This window comes from Mangifera indica, chromosome 13 (assembly GCF_011075055.1).
Source record: "Mangifera indica cultivar Alphonso chromosome 13, CATAS_Mindica_2.1, whole genome shotgun sequence".
Lineage (NCBI taxonomy): Eukaryota > Viridiplantae > Streptophyta > Magnoliopsida > Sapindales > Anacardiaceae > Mangifera > Mangifera indica.
In genome coordinates this window covers 3,514,474-3,533,671 of record NC_058149.1, presented here as the reverse complement: position 1 = coordinate 3,533,671, position 19,198 = coordinate 3,514,474, and the positions used below count along the sequence as shown (strand labels likewise).

The 19,198-nt window shown below is 32.8% G+C and overlaps 1 protein-coding gene across 1 annotated transcript; it reads right to left on the bottom strand.

Annotated features, from left to right (window-relative positions):
• Positions 1 to 15,499: 15,499 nt before the first annotated feature.
• On the bottom strand, positions 15,500 to 17,221 carry LOC123194359 (chlorophyllide a oxygenase, chloroplastic-like). The gene is made up of 5 exons (XM_044607541.1): positions 16,874 to 17,221; positions 16,636 to 16,802; positions 16,400 to 16,511; positions 15,991 to 16,285; positions 15,500 to 15,705 (listed from the first exon to the last, which is right to left on the bottom strand). Exons 1-4 carry the CDS (start codon positions 17,043 to 17,045, stop codon positions 16,278 to 16,280), a joined length of 459 nt encoding a protein of 152 aa, XP_044463476.1. The 5' UTR covers positions 17,046 to 17,221; the 3' UTR covers positions 15,500 to 15,705; positions 15,991 to 16,277.
• Between the last annotated feature and the right edge of the window lie 1,977 nt (positions 17,222 to 19,198).

Below are 19,198 nucleotides of genomic sequence, written 5' to 3'. Positions count from 1 at the left end.
ATGTTAAATTTCTTGGATTGTGTAGACAATGATTGATGAGTGTTGAGCTTAAATATTGTACTAGTGGCACAACGTCGAAAACCATGAATTTAAGTTCATTTTATGTTTTGAACTTACGTCCCGAAATTCTTGGGTTTTCACTGCATACATATCGTTTTTAGCTCAACAAGATTGTAATGTCACACAAGTTAGAGATTGGCTCACTCACACGAGCAATCGTCTTTGGCGCTGAGAAAATGAGTAAAGATGAGACATTATTCTTGAGAAATGTGATGCTAAGAGAGCATACCAATGGGAGACAAATTTCTCAAGAAAATATTTATTGAAATAAGAATGTCGCCTTGATGATTGATCAAAATGAGATCATAAATAGATACATTTAAAAAATGACCAATTTGGATTCCCTACGTCCAAATAACTTGTAAATGCCAGATGTGAGTTCTTAATATAGATAAATACCTGTAAATGTGAAGATGATTAAGAACTCAAGTTAGACGCTAGGTGTAGCGACTGAACTAAGATCTGTATAGTGTTATGAATGACATTTGAGAAAATACACACTATAGCACATGATTCATACCATGTATGCATAAGTAAGACAACCAGTTAAAGTAGTGGAAGGATAAATCCCTGCTATTTCACTATGTGAGACTTTATGAAAATTACCTCATGTTAGTACCCTTTGACTCTTTACTGTTGTTCGATATTTACTCTTAGTGTTGCTATCTTAGCTTAGAACCTATGGCCATGCATGATTCAGTCTATGGAACATGACTAGAAAAACAACTAAGTTTAAATTGAGAATTTCGAGTAGAAGAGGAAGACTTATATGTTACATGTGTCCATTGGTCGGCCAATCATGTCACTCATATGGAGATTGGACTTGATCATAGATATATAGGAAAATAACACAATGATAAATGAGGGATTAAAGAGGGCTAGTGTTATCGAGTAAGTCTAGGGTGCTGCGAGCCTAACGCTTTATTTTGTTTTATTCGGGTTGAAGCCGCTATGCTATTCCTAATAGATGCATAGTATTTAGCTCCCAAGTACAGGTTGCTCGCCAGGTCGCATGACACATTTGCAAGTATGAAACGTACTACTATATGGGATTTCTGTGGCTAAGTATTTGATTCGAGTCTTCCATCATGTGTGAGTGGGAGATATTAGATTCGGGTCCACCTATGACAGGTCGACCCGACCCGATTTAATATAACTGCCATGGGCAGTTATAAAGGGGAGTTGGAGGGCAATTGGACATATATAAATTGTCCAAACTGCCTCCTCATAAAAGTAACGTAATTGAAATCTCTTCTCTCTGCTCCTGCAAACCCAAAAAAATGCACAGCAAATCTTGTCTCCCAATATGTGAGCAAATGGCGTCGTGAAACCAAACTAACGTCAACACCTCACGTAGAATTCGAAAACGCTTCATCGAATATTGAAACGAGTACGCTTAATTTGTATTTATAGTTTTCATAGATTTTGATCCTGGCATGTTTAATTATTTCCAACAAAACATTTCCTATATCTACTTCAATTTCTTTTCATTTGCTTCTATATTTTCATAATTATTATAGTTGTTTCATTCATACCTAAATAAATCTAAAATGAAATGAGTTTAATCATTTTGATTATTTTTTGAGATAATATTTAATACAAATTTAAAAAAATTATTATTTTCTAAAGGAAAAATATGATAAATAATTGAAACAAATTCATTTATGTATATTCAATAGAAAAAAATTAATCACTGTAAACATGATAATAGAAACCTTGTAAGAATAAGCAAGAGTGAAGTCAAAACTTTTATTCTCATATACCATTACAAAGATGTTATAGTTTAAAAAATTCAGGTAGAATGACAGATTAAACAAGAGTGGAAAGTGACATTATTCTCTTTTGCTTTATTTGTTATTTCATTTAAATTTCTCAAACTAGCACATCTTTGAAATGATATATGAGAATAAAAGGTATAATTTTACTATTACTTATTCCTATAAGGTCTCTTTTACAATATTTATAGTGATTCATTTTCTTCTCATTTGAGCCTATAAAAATAAATTCATTTCAATTATTTGAATTTTTTTTTTAATTTAAAATATAATGAAATTGATAAAGAACGTGATGTTGAAAATGAGTAAAAAAGTATCATAGATTGATATTTTAATACTTTAAAATTGTATGATTAATATTATATGTTATATTTGATTTATGCTATTTTTTTATCATGTAACAATAATGCACATAATTTATATACACAGATGATATGTTATCATATAATTAGATAATTTTAAATTAAAAATAAAATAACATCTAATCATATGATGATACATTATTTGTGTATCTAACTTTTGTACAAAAAATGTATACACATAGTATTGTTCTTATCTCTACCATAAGTGAAGTTTTTTCAATAAAATTCTATAATTTCATTTGATTCAAATAAGAATGTAAGCAATAAAACTATATAATTAATTTTACATATTTTGAAAATAGAAAATTTTATTTTGTGAACTAGCTCACCAAAAGCATTGAAGTCAACTGGTCAAGGGCTTGATACAACACGATCCAATTAGAGTTAGGTTATGCGTGAGCCTTCATCAGCTAGTGCTTTAGACCACCCTGCTAGGATTGCACTATAACAAGCCTAAACACCTCCTATTGACACCTCTAGGAACAATTATAATATTTTTGTATAAAATCACAAATTAGTGAGAATATCATAGATGTAGACATCTTATGTTACAAAGGTCACCCAATATCATTAATATATGTAAATATCATTATAATATATATATAAATCGATCCATTTAATTTTAAAATCATGGTTTAATTTCAAAAGGAGGAGGAATTGGGAGGAGACCTCTTCCCTCCAAATTATGTATATAGCGGAAAGATAGATAGAAAGAAAAATGAAAAAAGTGCATCAAAAGAGAAGGAACTATTGTATTATTCTTGTACAAAATAACAAATTAATGCGAACACTCTCCATGTAGGCATTCCAACCATTGAGCCAAACAAAGTAAAAAATCTTTGTCTCAATCTTTCTTCTTAACTCTAGCTATTTATACACAAACTTCTCTAAGAATTTCCAAACACCCATAATAGACTTACCTGACTCTTTTTAGGGTCTACTCATTGCTATTATAGTTTATCATATACAATATTCTAAATAGCGTATATTGGTTGGTAATGAAAAATTGCATCAACATGTACTACATATAATAAAATTATATGCACAAATAATATATTCAACTTTATATACAAACAATGATATGTCGTCATGTGATTTAATATTATTTAATTTTAATTTAAAACTATCTAATTATATGATAATACGTTATTGTTTGTATACAAAATTATGCATATAACACTAGTTTTAATTTATATATATAGTGATTTACTTAAAAACTTTTTCCCACTATTAAATACATAAATCACGTTCTCTCGGCCAAACATGATCTCATTTAACACCTAGAAATGAAGTAACAAGTTTGAACCAAGAACAACTTTTTTTTTTTTTTTTCTATTATTTCCAGAAAAAAAGAAAAATCGCAAAAATAATCATTCATGGAGTGAGTACACTCCCTGTGAACACGATGAGATTAAGATCACAAAGCCTAAGAACTGAAAGGAGAAACAGAGAAAATTAATATATAGAAAGAAATAGAAATTGTTTTATTTCCTTGCCTACTATTGCCAATTCCATAGTCAGATTTTTAAGGGGTAAATAGATTACATTAAATAGAAAAAACTTCAATTCTAACAATCAACCCCACAATTATTATATAATTTAAATTAAGACTTTAATTTTGAAATATTATAGATTTTAAATATTTACTCTCTTGCACTTGAAATCCAATCTTTTTGGATGAAATTAATTGCATTTTGACATATGAAGGTGGAGAAGTGTAGATATTAAATATACGGGAATTTATTAAATTACTATTATTTAATTTTTAATAAAAATTTACAAAAATTAGAATTAGTAAAAGTTACCTGGCAATGACAACGGGTGGAGTCGGTAGACGGCGAAATAGGGGCTTTTTATAAGAAAAAAAATACTATGATAAATTATTATTATAGTCTCTGCATGTATGAGCCTACATTGCAATGTGCAAGGCCAAAAAGTCTTACTCTCACCCTTGCTATAGTTAAAATATAAAGGTTTACTTCAATCTATAAAATATTCAAATATTTATCTATAAGATAATTTTAATTATAAATCTCAGTTATAATTAAAATAAAACTATTATTTAATAAAAAAATTTTAATAACTAAACTTTTATCACATTTTTCGCTCAAATTAAAAATCTCAAAATTTTCTTTTAGATTTTTTTTAAAAGTTTGAAAAGTGACAATTTCTCCCCTTGGGTTTTTTCCTTTTTTCTCTAGCGATGATCCGATGTCTCTGGTAGTCGGTTGTCCTCCCTCTCAGTAGAGATGACAATTTGGACCCGACTTTAGGGGCTCTGACCCTCCCCGACCCTAACGGGTAGGGGATTCCTTGATAAAAACAGAGAAAGGGGCCGGGATGGGGACGGAAAAAATCTCCATAATCGGGGACGGGGATACATATGTCCCCGCCCCATCCCCTCCCAATCCCCACCCCACCCCACCCCCTAAATCTAATATATTAATATAATAATTTCTAGATTTCTAAACTATTAAGTTTTAGAAATTTTTACATTATGATTTATTAAAACTATAACTTTAATTTTACTAATTTTTAAATTATCAATTTTCAGTTTTTACTAATTTCTGAACTATTAATCTAATATATTAAAAAACCCTAGAATCTCATTATCATAAAATACAAATGCACCAAATTAATTCTATTTTAACTTCAAAACTTAGTCAATCCACCAGGTTTTACACAAAAAAAAAATAAATTATAAACTTGATAAAATCAATTGAAGTGAATGAAAAGTATTAAATTTAATGTTATTATAAAATTACCTTAAATCACATACATGAAGAGTTACTAATGAAGAGATTGATTATTGTATATTGTTAGATTTTATGAAAACTTTGTATTTGAACTAAAATAACAATGAATATTTTGTAGCTCTTCTAGCAAGTGATATTTTGGGAGAATATGATTAATTTTTTCTATTGAAATACATGATTAATTTTATTTATTGAAATACATAAAGGAATTAAAATTTATATTTGCGGGTCTGGGGAGGGGATTTTCCCTGCGAGGACGGGGCGGGGATGGGGAGGGGATTTTTCCCCGCAAGGACGGGGTGGGGATGGGGAGGGGATTTTTCCCCGTGGGGACGGGGAGGAGATTTTCCCTCGCGGGGAGGGGGCAGAGATTGTTTGTTATCCCCGGGGCGGAGACGGGGCGGGGACGGGGATTGATGTCCCTTACGGGGACGGGGACTGGGATGGGGATTGATATCCCCTCCCCATTGCCATCCCTACCTCCCAGCCTCTCTCCCTCTCCTCTCCGACCACAGATCAACGAAAATCATATAGAAATTTAGACGATTTGCTTCTAAAAATCCAAACGATTTTCATTTGGACAACGACGTTTAGATGAAGAGTCACTTGACGATGCTTCATCTCGATGACAAAGGAGTCATCTAGATTATGCTTCATCTGGATGACAAAGGCATAGTCTAGACTAATCCAAATGATGTCGTGGCTTAGGCAGGGATGGTCAAACTTCTTTCTATAGATTAAGGTTGAAAGTGTCGTTGCCAATGGCCAGAGTGGGAAAGAAGAAAACTCTAAGTTTGGGGAGAGAGGGGAGGAATGCTACTTTTCACAGTTTGAAAACTTTAAATGGGGATGAAATTATTAGTTTTTAAAACTTATAAGAGAAAATATGATGAATTTTATATTTAAATTTTTTTTTGTTAAATAACCATTTTGACCCTTAACCTTAACTGAGTTTTTTAATAAAATTTTTTTCATAAGTGTGTATTTGAGTTTTCAAAAGTTGGAGATCATCACTTAGAATTTTACTGTACCTTGGGTGGAAACAAGTCTTTTAGTCAATATATAAATATTATTTTATTGTTAAATATTGTTAAAAAATTTGGTCTCATTCTTTAACTCTTTAACTTGTTCTCTGCACAGATATTACACATCATTTGGTCATGAAAAGTTGCATTATTGAAACATGATTGAGTTTAGTGGGGAATACACGCTTTCTTTGCATTATTGAGGGCGACAACTGATTGAGTTTAGTGGGGAATACATGCTTTCTTTCCCGTTTGCCGTCAAATACTTCAATTGTTTCAATAGTATGAACATTTTTTTCATATAAAATACGAAGAAATTGATAAAAAATGTGATATTGAAGATAACTAAAAAAAAAAAATCAAACATGGATATTTTGATACTTTAAAATTTCATAATTAATGTTTTATATTATGTTTGATTTATGTTTTTTTTATATAATGTAACACAAAGTATATATTATCATATAATTAAATGATTTTAAATTAAAAATAAAGTGTGTTTATTATGACATATTATTTGTCTATCTAATTTGTGTATCTAAAGTGTGTGTATATCGTATTGCTCTAATCTCAATCATAAGTAAAGTCTTTTTAGTAAAATTCTAGTATTATAAAAAATATTAGTGAGAGTACAAATAACAAAAGGATAATATTCCATTATTATAAGTAATTTTTTTATGATTTTAATGACCAATTATCTATTTACTCGATAAAACTAAAGAAATTTATAACTTTAATGATAAGAAAACAATCGTTAAAAGTATATTTCTCATCATTAAATGTAACGAGAAAAACCTTGTCATTAACTGTGGTTAAATATATTAACAACAAGAACGGAAAAAATTTTTATCTTGTTAAAACCCTATTTTTTTTGTAATATAAAGTTTTGTTTAAATCGACTACGAATATAAGTAATAGAAATATACAATTAATTTTACATATTTTGAAAATAGAAAATTTTATTTTGTGAACTACCCACCAAAAGCATTGAGACCGCTAGTGTTGAGTCATGTTATGAGCCTTCATCTGCTAGTGGGTTGGCCCGATCTACTAAGGATGCATTGTAATGGGCCTAGGCATGATTTGTTGACACCTCTAGGAACAATTGTAATATTCTTGTACAAAATCATAAATTAGTGAGAATATCGAAGTTGTAGGCATTTTACATCACAAAGGTCTTCCAATAAAGATGTTAACAACACATAGTGAAAATATAGTTAATATATGTATAAACAATCCATTTAAATTCAAAACCATGGTTTAATTTTGAAGAGAGGAAGAATTGGGGGGAGGCTAGTCTTGGCCACAGTTCATGAACCGGTGGTTTCGATTTGGAACCACTGGTTCATGGTTAAAAAAAATAAGAACCCTGAACCAGAACTGTTATAAGACTGTTCGTAACCAGTTTGGAACCGATAGTTTCGGTTCATGGCCCTGATTCAAAACTGACATTGAACCGTCAACTCTAATATATGGTTCCGATTTATTTTTTAATTAATAATTAAAAATTAAAAAAAAAAGGCTTGAACTTAATTTTTTAATTAAGCTTCCTACGTATCATTTTGGGGTTTAGAATAGTTAAAGCCTACATAGTTCTCTTACATTCCCGTATTCGATAGCTCGTTGTGTCCTCTTACTTTACCATTCACCTCCGCTATCTTGACTACTGATTTCCGTCATCAAATTAATTATAGAGATCAATCCTATAATTAATTATAAATTGTATAATGAAAATTTAAATTGGAATTAATAAAAAATAAAAAAGGAATTTAATTGAATTTAAAATAATTTGATTGAAAAATTGAAAGAGTATTGAGAATTGAGAGAATAAATAATGAGAATAAATGATAGAGTTTGAAAGATTGAATAAGAGAGTTGAGAGATTTAGTGAATCTTTATTAGAGAAATTTAAAAAAAGTTCAAAAAAAAAGGGGATGGAAACGGATAGTTTGCAGGGGACTGAACCATGCAGGGGGTCCCCTGCATTTTGCAGGGAACCAACAGTCCCCTTCATTTTGCAGGGAGCCGTTGGTTCCCTTTTTAAATTTAAAAATTAAAAAATTAAAAAAAATTAAAAAACCCGGTTCATAAGTCTTTGAACCGTTGGTTTAATCGCTGGTTTATGAACTAGTTGTTTAATGGTTCAAAAATATAAAAATTGGAACCAAACCATCAAAATTTGGTTTTGGTTCCGGTTCAGGCAGGTTCTAGTTCTGTCAGTTTTAGTTTCGATTTTATACAGATCGATTTCGGTCTTGTTCACAGGCCAAACCGGCCCGTGGCTAGGTCTAGGGGAGGCCTCTTCCCTCCAAAACTATGTATATAGAGGAAAGAGAGAGAGAGAGGGAGAAAAATGAAAAAAAAGTGCATAAGAAGAGAAGGAACCATTGTATTATTCTTGTACAAAACAACAAACTAGTGTGAACATTTCAATATAGACATTCTAATCATCAAGCCAAGCCAAGGAAAAAACATTTGTCTCAATCTTTCTTCTTGACTTTATTTACGCACATAAACTTCCCTAAGAATTTTCAAACACCCGTAATAGGTTTATCCGACTCTTTTCAAGCTCTAATCATCGCTATCGCAGTCTATTTTATACAATATTCTAAATGGTGTACATTGATTGATAACGAGAAATCGCATCAACATGTACTACATTTAATTTATCAATAAAACTATATGTATAAATAATGTATATAATTTTATACACATACAATGATATATCATTATATGATTGAATGTTATTTTACTTTTAATTTAAAACTATTTAATCATATAATGACATATAATTATTTATATGCAAAGTTGTACACATTATTTATGCATGTAATACTACTTTTAATTTATATATGTAGTAATTTACTTAAAAACTATTTTCCACTGTTAAATACATAAATCACAACCAAAAACATAATCTCATTTAAAAATAAATCATAATATTTCGTTAAAATGTTAAATTATTATATTACAATAATTATTTTATTTCTCAAAATTAATATATCACTCCAAATTAATAAAATTTGAATATAGTTCTTTGCTTATTAAATTTGTCACTTTTACTCCTTTTTTTCTTCTTTCACTTTCATTTCTTTTTTTCCTTACAAATGGTTTTGATGGGTTTGGATTTGGATGAAACTAAAAAAATGCAACTGAAGCTAAAAAAATGCAACAATTTTGCATCAAACTATAAGAATCCAGAAGAACAACTGATACAAAAGCATGAACCAAGATTTATCAGAATGCAAAAAGAAATTAACACGCAGAAATGAAGTAACAAGATTTAACCAAGAACAACTTTTTTTTCTATTTTTCCAGAAAAAATAATAAAAAATCTGCAACTGAAACTAAAAATTAGATGTGTTTCAACAACCCTTGGATTATTTACCACAAAACTTAGACCCAGAAAGTAACTTAGGTTAATTGGTTTAAGGTAAAAACCAAAACTAAAATTTGAGTACTAAACGATTTTAATTCCTTTACAGTATGCCGTTCACCTAAAGTTTTTATTCTATTTCATTTTGTAAAAATATGTAATACTTATTCACATTATTTTTATTTTCTAATACAATTATAACAACCAAAAATTTCATAAATAACTAAGTTATTAAAAAACATAAAATATATAAAAAATATATCAATGTTTTTAGAACTGAATCAGGTATCGCTTCGGTGAAGAAGACGAACTGGTCTAATCTATGATTGGGTCAATTAATTAGTGAATAGATTAGTTAACTATTTAAAAATAATATTAAAAAATTTATATAACTTCTAATTAATTATATAATTTAACTTCTAATTATATAATTAATTATATAATATTAAAAAATAAACTTAATTTGATATATATATATTTAAATATAATAAATAAAGTTTTGATTCAAGTTTCTATGTTGAATTTTTGAAAAAGAAAATTAATTTTTAATATTAACCAAATCAAACCCAATTTTATATATGCTTTAATTAGTTTGGTTAGCAATTAACAATTCAACTAGTTACATTGATTAATCTAATATGATTTTTAAAACTATGAAATTTATATATTATGATTGCCTATTAAACTGCAATATTTCATATTTGTTATAAAAATTAATAATAAACATATATTTATTATTTTCAAATATTGTTTTTCGAAAACGGAAAACATTAAACATAAATTTTATCTTTGAGCCCCTTTTCGCTGCAAGAAAAGAATAAACAAATATTATCTTCTGAGTTATGCTTTTCTTAAGAAATATAATTTTTCTCCGGATCAAAACGGATTCTCATACATTCGGGTCGGATCCATACAATTCACAGGTGGGTATAACTTTACGGGCGACTAACAGACCAGAGGTCAAAATAAGGAAAAAATAAATCCATCCTCCAACGCTGGTCTTCTCACCATAACTCCCATCGCTTCCCAGCAGATTCGAATAAAAGCCACCATTAACTATCAGGTGTTCCCTTTCTTAATTTTGGTTAGATTGGAGAGGTTTTTTATGAACTTGTATGGTAAAAATGTTTTCATATCTTTTGATCTATATTGGTACAGAAATATATAACTATACAAGAGACTAAATCTGGTAAGAATCCTAGAGAATAAACATAATTGACAGCTTTAATTGACAACTATTCATTAGCTATTAAAATACAAACAAATCACACTAATTTAGCCTAATTAACCCGTGAATCTTGCAACACTCCCCCTCAAGCTGGCTTGAAGATGTCTTCCATAGCTAGCTTGCTAACTAGAAGTTCAAACTGTCCTTTGTGTAGCCCTTTGGTGAGTATGTCTGCTATTTGATCTGTAGTTGGTACATAGGAGAGACAAATTAACCCACTTTCAATCTTCTCTTTGATGAAGTGTTTGTCAACCTCAATGTGTTTCATTCTGTCGTGTAAAACCGGGTTGTGAGCGATTGAAATGGCTGCCTTGTTATCACAATATACTTTTATAGGATAAGACACCGAGATCTTCAAGTCTTCAAACAATCTTTTCAACCAAATTGCCTCGCTAATCCCATGAGCAAGAGACCTGAACTCAGCCTCAGCACTACTTCGAGCCACAACATTTTGTTTTTTACTCCGCCATGTAACAAGATTTCCTCCAATAAAGGTGCAGTAGCCTGAAGTAGAACGTCTGTCAATAGTACAACCGGCCCAATCTGCATCAGTGTAGACTTCTATTTGTAGGTTGTTATTCTTCCGAAACATAAGACCTTTTCCAGGAGTTCCTTTTAGGTATCTTAGTATTCTATAGGCTACATTAAAATGTTCTTGTCCAGGTGAGTGCATATATTGGCTAACCATACTCACAGCAAAAGCAATATCAGGACGGGTATGTGACAGATAGATTAACTTCCCTACAAGTCTTTGAAATTTTTCCTTGTCAGTCACATTTTCAGCTTTAGCTGGATCAAGTTTCAAGTTAGCATCAAGTGGAGTATCTGCAGCTTTACAACCTAGGAGACCTGTTTCACTGAGAAGATCAAGGATATATTTCCTTTGGTTTACAAAGATACCCTTTCTTGATCTAGCGAACTCCATGCCAAGGAAATATTTTAACAATCCTAGATCTTTAATCTCAAAATCTAGTGCCAACTTCTTCTTTAAGTCTGCTAATTCTTCAGAATCATCACCTGTCAAAATTATATCATCTACATATACGATTAAGATAGAGATTTTACCTTTCTCCGATCGCTTATAAAACATTGTGTGGTCAGCCTGGCTTTGATGATAACCATGGCTTTTCACAGCTTTTCCAAAACGTTCAAACCAAGCTCTCGGAGACTGTTTAAGGCCATATAGGGATCTTTTAAGTCTGCAGACTTTATCTTGTCCCATCATCTCAAATCCTGGAGGTAGACTCATAAACACCTCTTCTTCTAAATCCCCATTCAAGAACGCATTCTTGACATCTAATTGGTGTAATGGCCAATCATAATTAGCAGCTAAAGACAATAATACCCGAATGGAATTGATTTTTGCAACAGGGGCGAAGGTTTCCTGATAATCAATTCCGTATGTTTGAGTAAACCCTTTAGCAACTAATCTTGCCTTGTATCTCTCAATACTTCCATCTGCTTTACATTTCACTGTAAACACCCATTTACACCCAACGATTTTTTTATGTTTGGGTAAATCAACAACTTCCCAAGTTCCATTTTTCTTCAGAGCATTAATCTCTTCCATTACTGCTGATTTCCAGTCAGGATCATCAAGTGCTTCTTGTATGTTTCTTGGGATAAATAAGTTAGATATTTTAGATATAAAGGCATTATGTTTCTTTGAGAGTTTAGCATAGGAAAGATATCGGGATGTAGGATGAGAGATACGTTTAGCTTTCCTAATGGCTATAGGAATATCTAGATCACTAGACTCAGTATTAGGTACTGGATAAAGAATAGAATCATCATTTTGGTCATTAGGAACATGAGTATGAATAAGAGGAATGTTACCTGGAGTAGTTTCAGGTTCTGTTCTCGGAGCAGCTGATTGAACTGGTGCTAAAGGAACCATGACCCTTTTTTTATGACCTTTCTTCCTTGAATGAGTTAGGAGCTCTTTACCATGTTCTGTGAGAACTATAGGTAGTATTTCTCCCCCTGTTGAGGATTCAGAAATCTTTGGCAAAATAGATTCAGGATCACTTGTTTCCTTAGTATTATTAATTTCCTCTTTATTTAAAAGTTTATTTTTAGATATGGGACCAGGTATAAAACCGATAACAGGTGTAATAGGATTAGTAGAATCAATGATTTTAGGTAAAGGAATAGTAGAAATATCCCAAAAATTTCCTTCTTCTCCTATCTCCCCCTGAAGAGAAATTTTTTTAAAGAAAGGTTGACTTTCAAGAAATGTAACATCCATAGAAACAACTATTTTTTTAGTTTGTGGATTAAAACACTTGTACCCTTTTTTGTTTGGAGCATAACCAATAAAAATACATTTTTCTGCCCTCGGATCAAGTTTAGATCTTCCTTTACTATTTATGTGGACATATGTTGTGCACCCAAATATTTTAATAGGAAGATTTGAAGGTATTCGTGATTCAGGAAAAAAATTTTTTAAACAATCAAGGGGAGTAATATAGTTCAAAACACGAGTAGGCATTCTATTAATCAGATAAGATACAGTTAAGACAGCTTCTCCCCATAAATATTTAGGAACATTCATTGAAAACATAATAGCTCGAGAAACTTCAAGAAGATGTTTATTTTTGCGCTCAGCAATACCATTTTGTTGAGGTGTATTGACACAAGTAGTTTGATGATGAATCCCTTTTTCAGTGAAAAAACTTCCAAGAATTCCTTTAAAGTATTCAGTTCCATTATCTGTGTGAAGAATCCCAATTTTGGTTTCAAAATGGTTTTCAATCATTGCGTAAAACATTTTAAATATTTTTTCAACCTCAGATTTTTCCGACATTAGGTAAACCCAACATAAACGAGTATGATCATCAATAAACGTCACAAACCATTTTTTATTTGAGGGTGTATTAATCCTTGACGGACCCCAAATGTCACTATGAATTAAGTAAAATGGTTTTGAAGGTTGATAAGTTTTAGGATGATAAACAGTCTTATGACTCTTAGATAAAATGCAATTCTCACAATATAGTTTAGAACAATCTAAACCTTTAAATAAACTAGGAAATAGTTTTTTAAGATAAGGAAAACTAGGATGCCCAAGTTTATAATGCCAAAGCATAATTTTATCCGTAACTAGAGTAGAACTAATACCAATTAAGCCTTGAGCTTCTTTATTCTTGGAATCTTGATCTTCAAAATAATATAGGCCATTGATTAATTTAGCACTGCCAATCATCTTCTCCGAGTTCAGTTCCTGGAAAACACAATATGATTCAAAGAAAGTAACACGACAGTTAGAGTCTTTGGATAATTTGCTAACCGATAGTAGATTACAAGTAAGTTTAGGAACATGTAAGACGTTCTTTAAAGAGATATTTTTTGAAAGATTTACCAAACCTTTGCCGGCTATAGAAGAATAAGATCCATCTGCTATACGAATTTTTTCATGGCCAGAACAAGGATATTAAGAATGAAACAAACTAGACAAACTTGTCATATGATCAGAGGCTCCCGAATCTATGATCCAAGGAGTAGAATAATTTAGTGAGTGACAAGATAATGCCTTAAAATCATTACCTGCTTGAGCCACTGAAGCATTAGGAGCACTAGATGAACCTGAGTTGAATTTCAGCAATTTCAGGATTTGATCAATTTGCTCTTTGTTGAAAGAGGTCGAATCTGCCTCATGTGCAGTAGGAGTCTTATTAAACCGTCCTTCATGAGAGCCCTTCCAATTTGCTGGTTTTCCATGAAGTTTCCAGCATGTCTCACGTGTATGACGTGGTTTGTCGCAATAGTCACACCAAACACGAGGCTTGTCATTGGATTTCTTGTTAGTATTTCGGCTAGCATTCATCCCAACCACAAGAGCAGAGTTTTCAATAGGACTGCCAGGATTTTTCTTGCCGAGCATAACATGACGGCGACTCTCCTCACGGCGGACTTCAGAGAACACTTCACCGATAGATGGAAGCGGTTGTCTACCGATGATCCTGCCTCTAACTTCATCAAACTCCATATTAAGTCCAATAAGAAACTTAAAAATACGATTATCCTCCACCATTTTTTTATACTGGTTACAATCATGAGTACATTTCCATTCATAATTATTGAAGAGGTCCAAGTCTTGCCAAAGACGTTTTAAGGAATTAAAATACCTAGTGACAGTATCCTCACCTTGGCGGATTTCTTCCAACTTCAAAGTCAACTCATATACCTGAGATTGATTTCCCAAGTCTGAGTACATTTGGTTGACATTGTCCCAAAGCTCCTTCGCTGTATGGTAACACATATAGTTGGAGCTTATGTCTTCCTTCATCGAATTCACCAACCATGTCATCACCATCGAGTTCTCCGCGTCCCACGTAGCATAACTAGAATCATCAAATGCAGGTTCCTTCTTTTCTCCAGTCAAATATCCCATCTTGCCTCTACCACGGATATACATGCACACGGATTGAGACCAGCGCAAGAAATTCTCTCCATTTAGTTTAATTGTGGTAATTTGAATAGAGTGGGATTCCGAGGTAGGAACCTGAGTGGTAGTCGTGGATGTAGGCAGGTCTGTAGTGTTGGTTGTTTCTGAAATCTCAGACATGATGAAAAATTAGAGAGGAAGGAGATAGGCTGATACAGGTGAAGGCTAGGAATTCAGGAAATAGAGTTCCTGCTCTGATACCATATGAACTTGTATGGAAAAAATGTTTTCATATCTTTTGATCTATATTGGTACAGAAATATATAACTATACAAGAGACTAAATCTGGTAAGAATCCTAGAGAATAAACATAATTGACAGCTTTAATTGACAACTATTCATTAGCTATTAAAATACAAACAAATCACACTAATTTAGCCTAATTAACATACAAACAAATCACACTAATTTAGCCTAATTAACCCGTGAATCTTGCAACATCAATGGCAAGAACGAGCTATAATCAAAATCATAAACAAGGCTGGTATCTTCTTTTTGGCCACTCTGCTTCAGTGGATGGTCTCCATTTTGTTCGAAATAGAGTTCAACAAGCGCAAAGAGCTGCTGTGGACCGTCCATGGTGCTTGCTTTTCCAATTGTCCAACTGGGTCGTCCGATTTGCGGTCTCTCGGAACCCTCCCTTTGTTAATACCGCTGTCTCTCTTCTTCCCCCTACCTGTCACTTCCGTTCCATTTCAGGAACCAATTAGTTTTCTCTTCCATATATATATATATATATATATATATATATATATTGTTTTTATTTTTTATTTTTTCATTCTTGAGATGGTTTTGTTGATAATTAATGATTTTAGCCTTAGATCCTCACTCAACACCTGTTTTTAGCACATATGAAGAAATTAGTCAATCACTATCCGGACACATGTGGGTGAGTTTTATTCTTGTTAAACCAACCCAAAACCTCGGGCGTCAGGGTAGGCCACAAAAAACAAGTTTTTACCTGTTCTACGAAATGCCTCCACGAGTATTGCAGTAAGGGGATGTGCTTTAAAACAGAAGCGAAGTCCAGTGACATTCTATATAACAACCTTGTTTTCTTCGTTGATGAAGGTAAGCAGACGTGAAGATGATGAAGATGTGTTGAACACTATCTGTTACTCCGTCCTTCCAATTTTTCAGGTTTTGATATCCCAATGGTTGATAGCACCATACGTGGAGTTAGAAATTCCATATCTATTGGATAAGGCTCCCAGTATCCTTGGGGGCCAGATGCAGGTGTTAAAAAGTTCACCAAGCTGAAAATGCATCCAATGCCATGGATTACATAAAAGCTCCAAATGAATAAACTTTTTTCTAACAATTTAAAAATCAAATTGAAGATCATTAAATTTAAATTTAAAAGAACTAACCTGGGAACACTCCATCCGTTGGCAAAGTAGAAGAGTGGGTAAATGGAGCATGTGCTAGATATAAAAGGTTATCCAGAAGTAGCCCGTGTTCAGTTGGAAGTTCCATAGGAATCTGTCATTCAAGAACATGAGAGATAAGAGAAGATACAAACTTTTATGAAAGACCATGCAAGCATGATTGATGTGAATCTTGTAACCACAATATATGAAACAATTTCAATTCCATCAAAGCATACCTCAGCATGAATTTCAAATCCTGAAGGAGGTAATAAAGAAAGAAGGTTGGCAGTTGGAGCCTCATCACCAGGCCAAATCCAAGTCATTCCCTCTTTTTCAAAACATGGCACTGATTTTATCTTCACATTAAGCAATCTTGTAGATGGCATTTTCTCACATTTTCCATCTGTCGTGTATTCCCACCCTTATATTTATCAGCAAAACATTTTTCAAGAGTCAGCAATATTCATTTTCTACCTGTATCAGTCGCTATAGACTCTATGTGCAAATGCATCCTGGACGCATCAGGTTTCCCATCTTTGCCACGAAAGATAACCCATGGTTCCTCAAAGCATTCAATTGGAATCTGAAACAGAGATGGTAAGATACATGTAAGAATATCTGTGGGTAAAAGTTTTGGGCGATCCATGTAAGAACTGGACCGGAGACATTCAAGCTTTTCCGAGGCAACTAGCGATGTGTAGAAGTATAAGGAGAAGAGCAACTTTGATCAGATTCTGAGGTGCTTCTATCTTGTAACAGCCTATCATTAACCGATGTTTCCACGTGAGTTAGTTTATCCAAAGCAGTGGCAACCCTTGCTTCAGATTTATGAACCTGTTTTCGTTCACAGAAAATTGGCTATGAGATAGCAGTTATAAATTCCAAATATATTGGGTATCTTTTTAGCTTTAATTGTCACATGTAGGTTCGATTAATAAAACGGACAGAATTTCAATCTACCTGAGTCACAGAATTCAGATTAATAGAAATTGTTAAAGTACATTTAAGTCACATGGTATATCAGCAATTGTTGACTTTCCAAACCTTATTATGAGCCAGAGATAGTTCTTCTTGCAACTCAGCAAGCTCTTTCCCCATCGTGCCAATGGACTTGTAATCTTGTGTCAGAGGGTTTGGAACTTCAACAACCTACATCATTGTCAATAAAAGTGCATATCATCTTAAGGAAGCAATCAGAAATCCCAAATGTTCATTATAGTGCGAAGACAAAATCAGCCCAGCTATCACTGTTATTCAAGTTCTGAGAATATGCTGCCTTTGTTTGTCTATATTGTTCAGGTGTAAAGCTCATATCCATAATTTATGAAGATAAAGAATATAATACCTACATAATCTTAAGAATCAAACAGTATTAGAAAAACTTAATTTGTCAAGAAAGGCCAGGAATAGCAGAGACCTTCTCATGGAGAAGCATAATTGTGAGCACATCTTGTGGAGCCTTCCAATAACAGTACTGAATATCGTGCTTAGCTACTTCAAGCGCTTGGTTCACATCCAAAAACTTTCCTTTACATTGAGGGACTTTAGACCTTGGATCCTCCACATTGAACAGTGTGCTCCATCCATTCTTCTTATCTACTAAGCCTCCTTGAACACCCTATAAACCCACGCCAATTTTAATATAAGTAAACAAAAATGTTATTTCCAGTAACCACATAGGAATTCTATCAGCAAACCTCTTAATCCTATCATGCTCTCTTTGATAAACTTTAACCACATACAGATTTCTCTTATTATGGTAAACTTCAAGCCAACAAAATTGTGAAAAGCTCCTTTGTCTTTTTGATAAATGCATGATTTGCTCAAAAACATATGCAGCACTTTTTTTTTTTAGGCCTTGCAATAATGCATATAACTTAATAGAACAAAAGCAAGAGTAAAAGGAGGGATTTATACTTTGTAAATGCTGTGCCACTTCTAAGTCACAATTGAAACAACAATTCAATAAGCTTAACCTTGGTCCATATCAATAAACCACCAAATTAAAAGCAGCAAGTAAACCTATCAAGACAGCATTAAACGATGATCAAGCTATATTCCAACAAATCTAGCAGCAACCTAGATAAACCTATTGTTAGAAACAATTAAACATGCCAGGATCCGAATTCTGTGAAATCTGTAAATAGAATTTGCGTACCCGTTTATGTGTTCGATGAAGCGTCTTCGAATTCCACGCGAAGTGTTGACGTTAGTCTGTTTCCACGACGCCATTTGCCCACGTACTGATTTCCATTTGGGAGACCGATTTACTGTGCGTATTGGTTTTTGGCAGGAGAGAAAAGTTCACTGTAAAAATTGCATTCTCTCATTACCTCTCCATCATTTTTTTCTATATATTTTGGGAGACAGTTAAGACCATTTTATATAAAGGTCCAACCGCCAATAACCGCCAATCGGGTCGGGTCGGGTCGGCCCGTCATGGGTGGACGCGGATCCAATATCTCCCACTCACACATGATGGAAGACCCGAACCAAATGCTTAGCCACAGAAATCTCATATATCAGTACGTTTCATACTTGCAAATGTGTCGTGCGACCTCGCGAGCAACCTGCACTTGGGAGCTAATTACTATGCATCTGTTAGGAATAACATAGCCGCTTCAACCCGAATAAAACAAAATAAAGCGTTAGGCTCACAGCACCCCAGACTTACTCGATAACACCAGCTCCCTTTAATCCCTCATTTTTCATTGTGTTATTTTCCTATGTATCCATGATCAAGTCCAATCTCCATATGAGTGACATGATCGGCTAGCCAATGGACACACGTAATATATA

Coding starts and splice junctions, on each gene's coding strand:
- LOC123194359 (XM_044607541.1), bottom strand. CDS start 17,045: ATGGATCGCCCAAAACTTTTACCCACAGATATTCTTACATGTATCTTA. Junction 16,803..16,873: donor GTCTATAGCGACTGATACAG/GTAGAAAATGAA, acceptor AATACACGACAG/ATGGAAAATGTGAGAAAATG. Junction 16,512..16,635: donor GATTTGAAATTCATGCTGAG/GTATGCTTTGAT, acceptor CTTGAATGACAG/ATTCCTATGGAACTTCCAAC.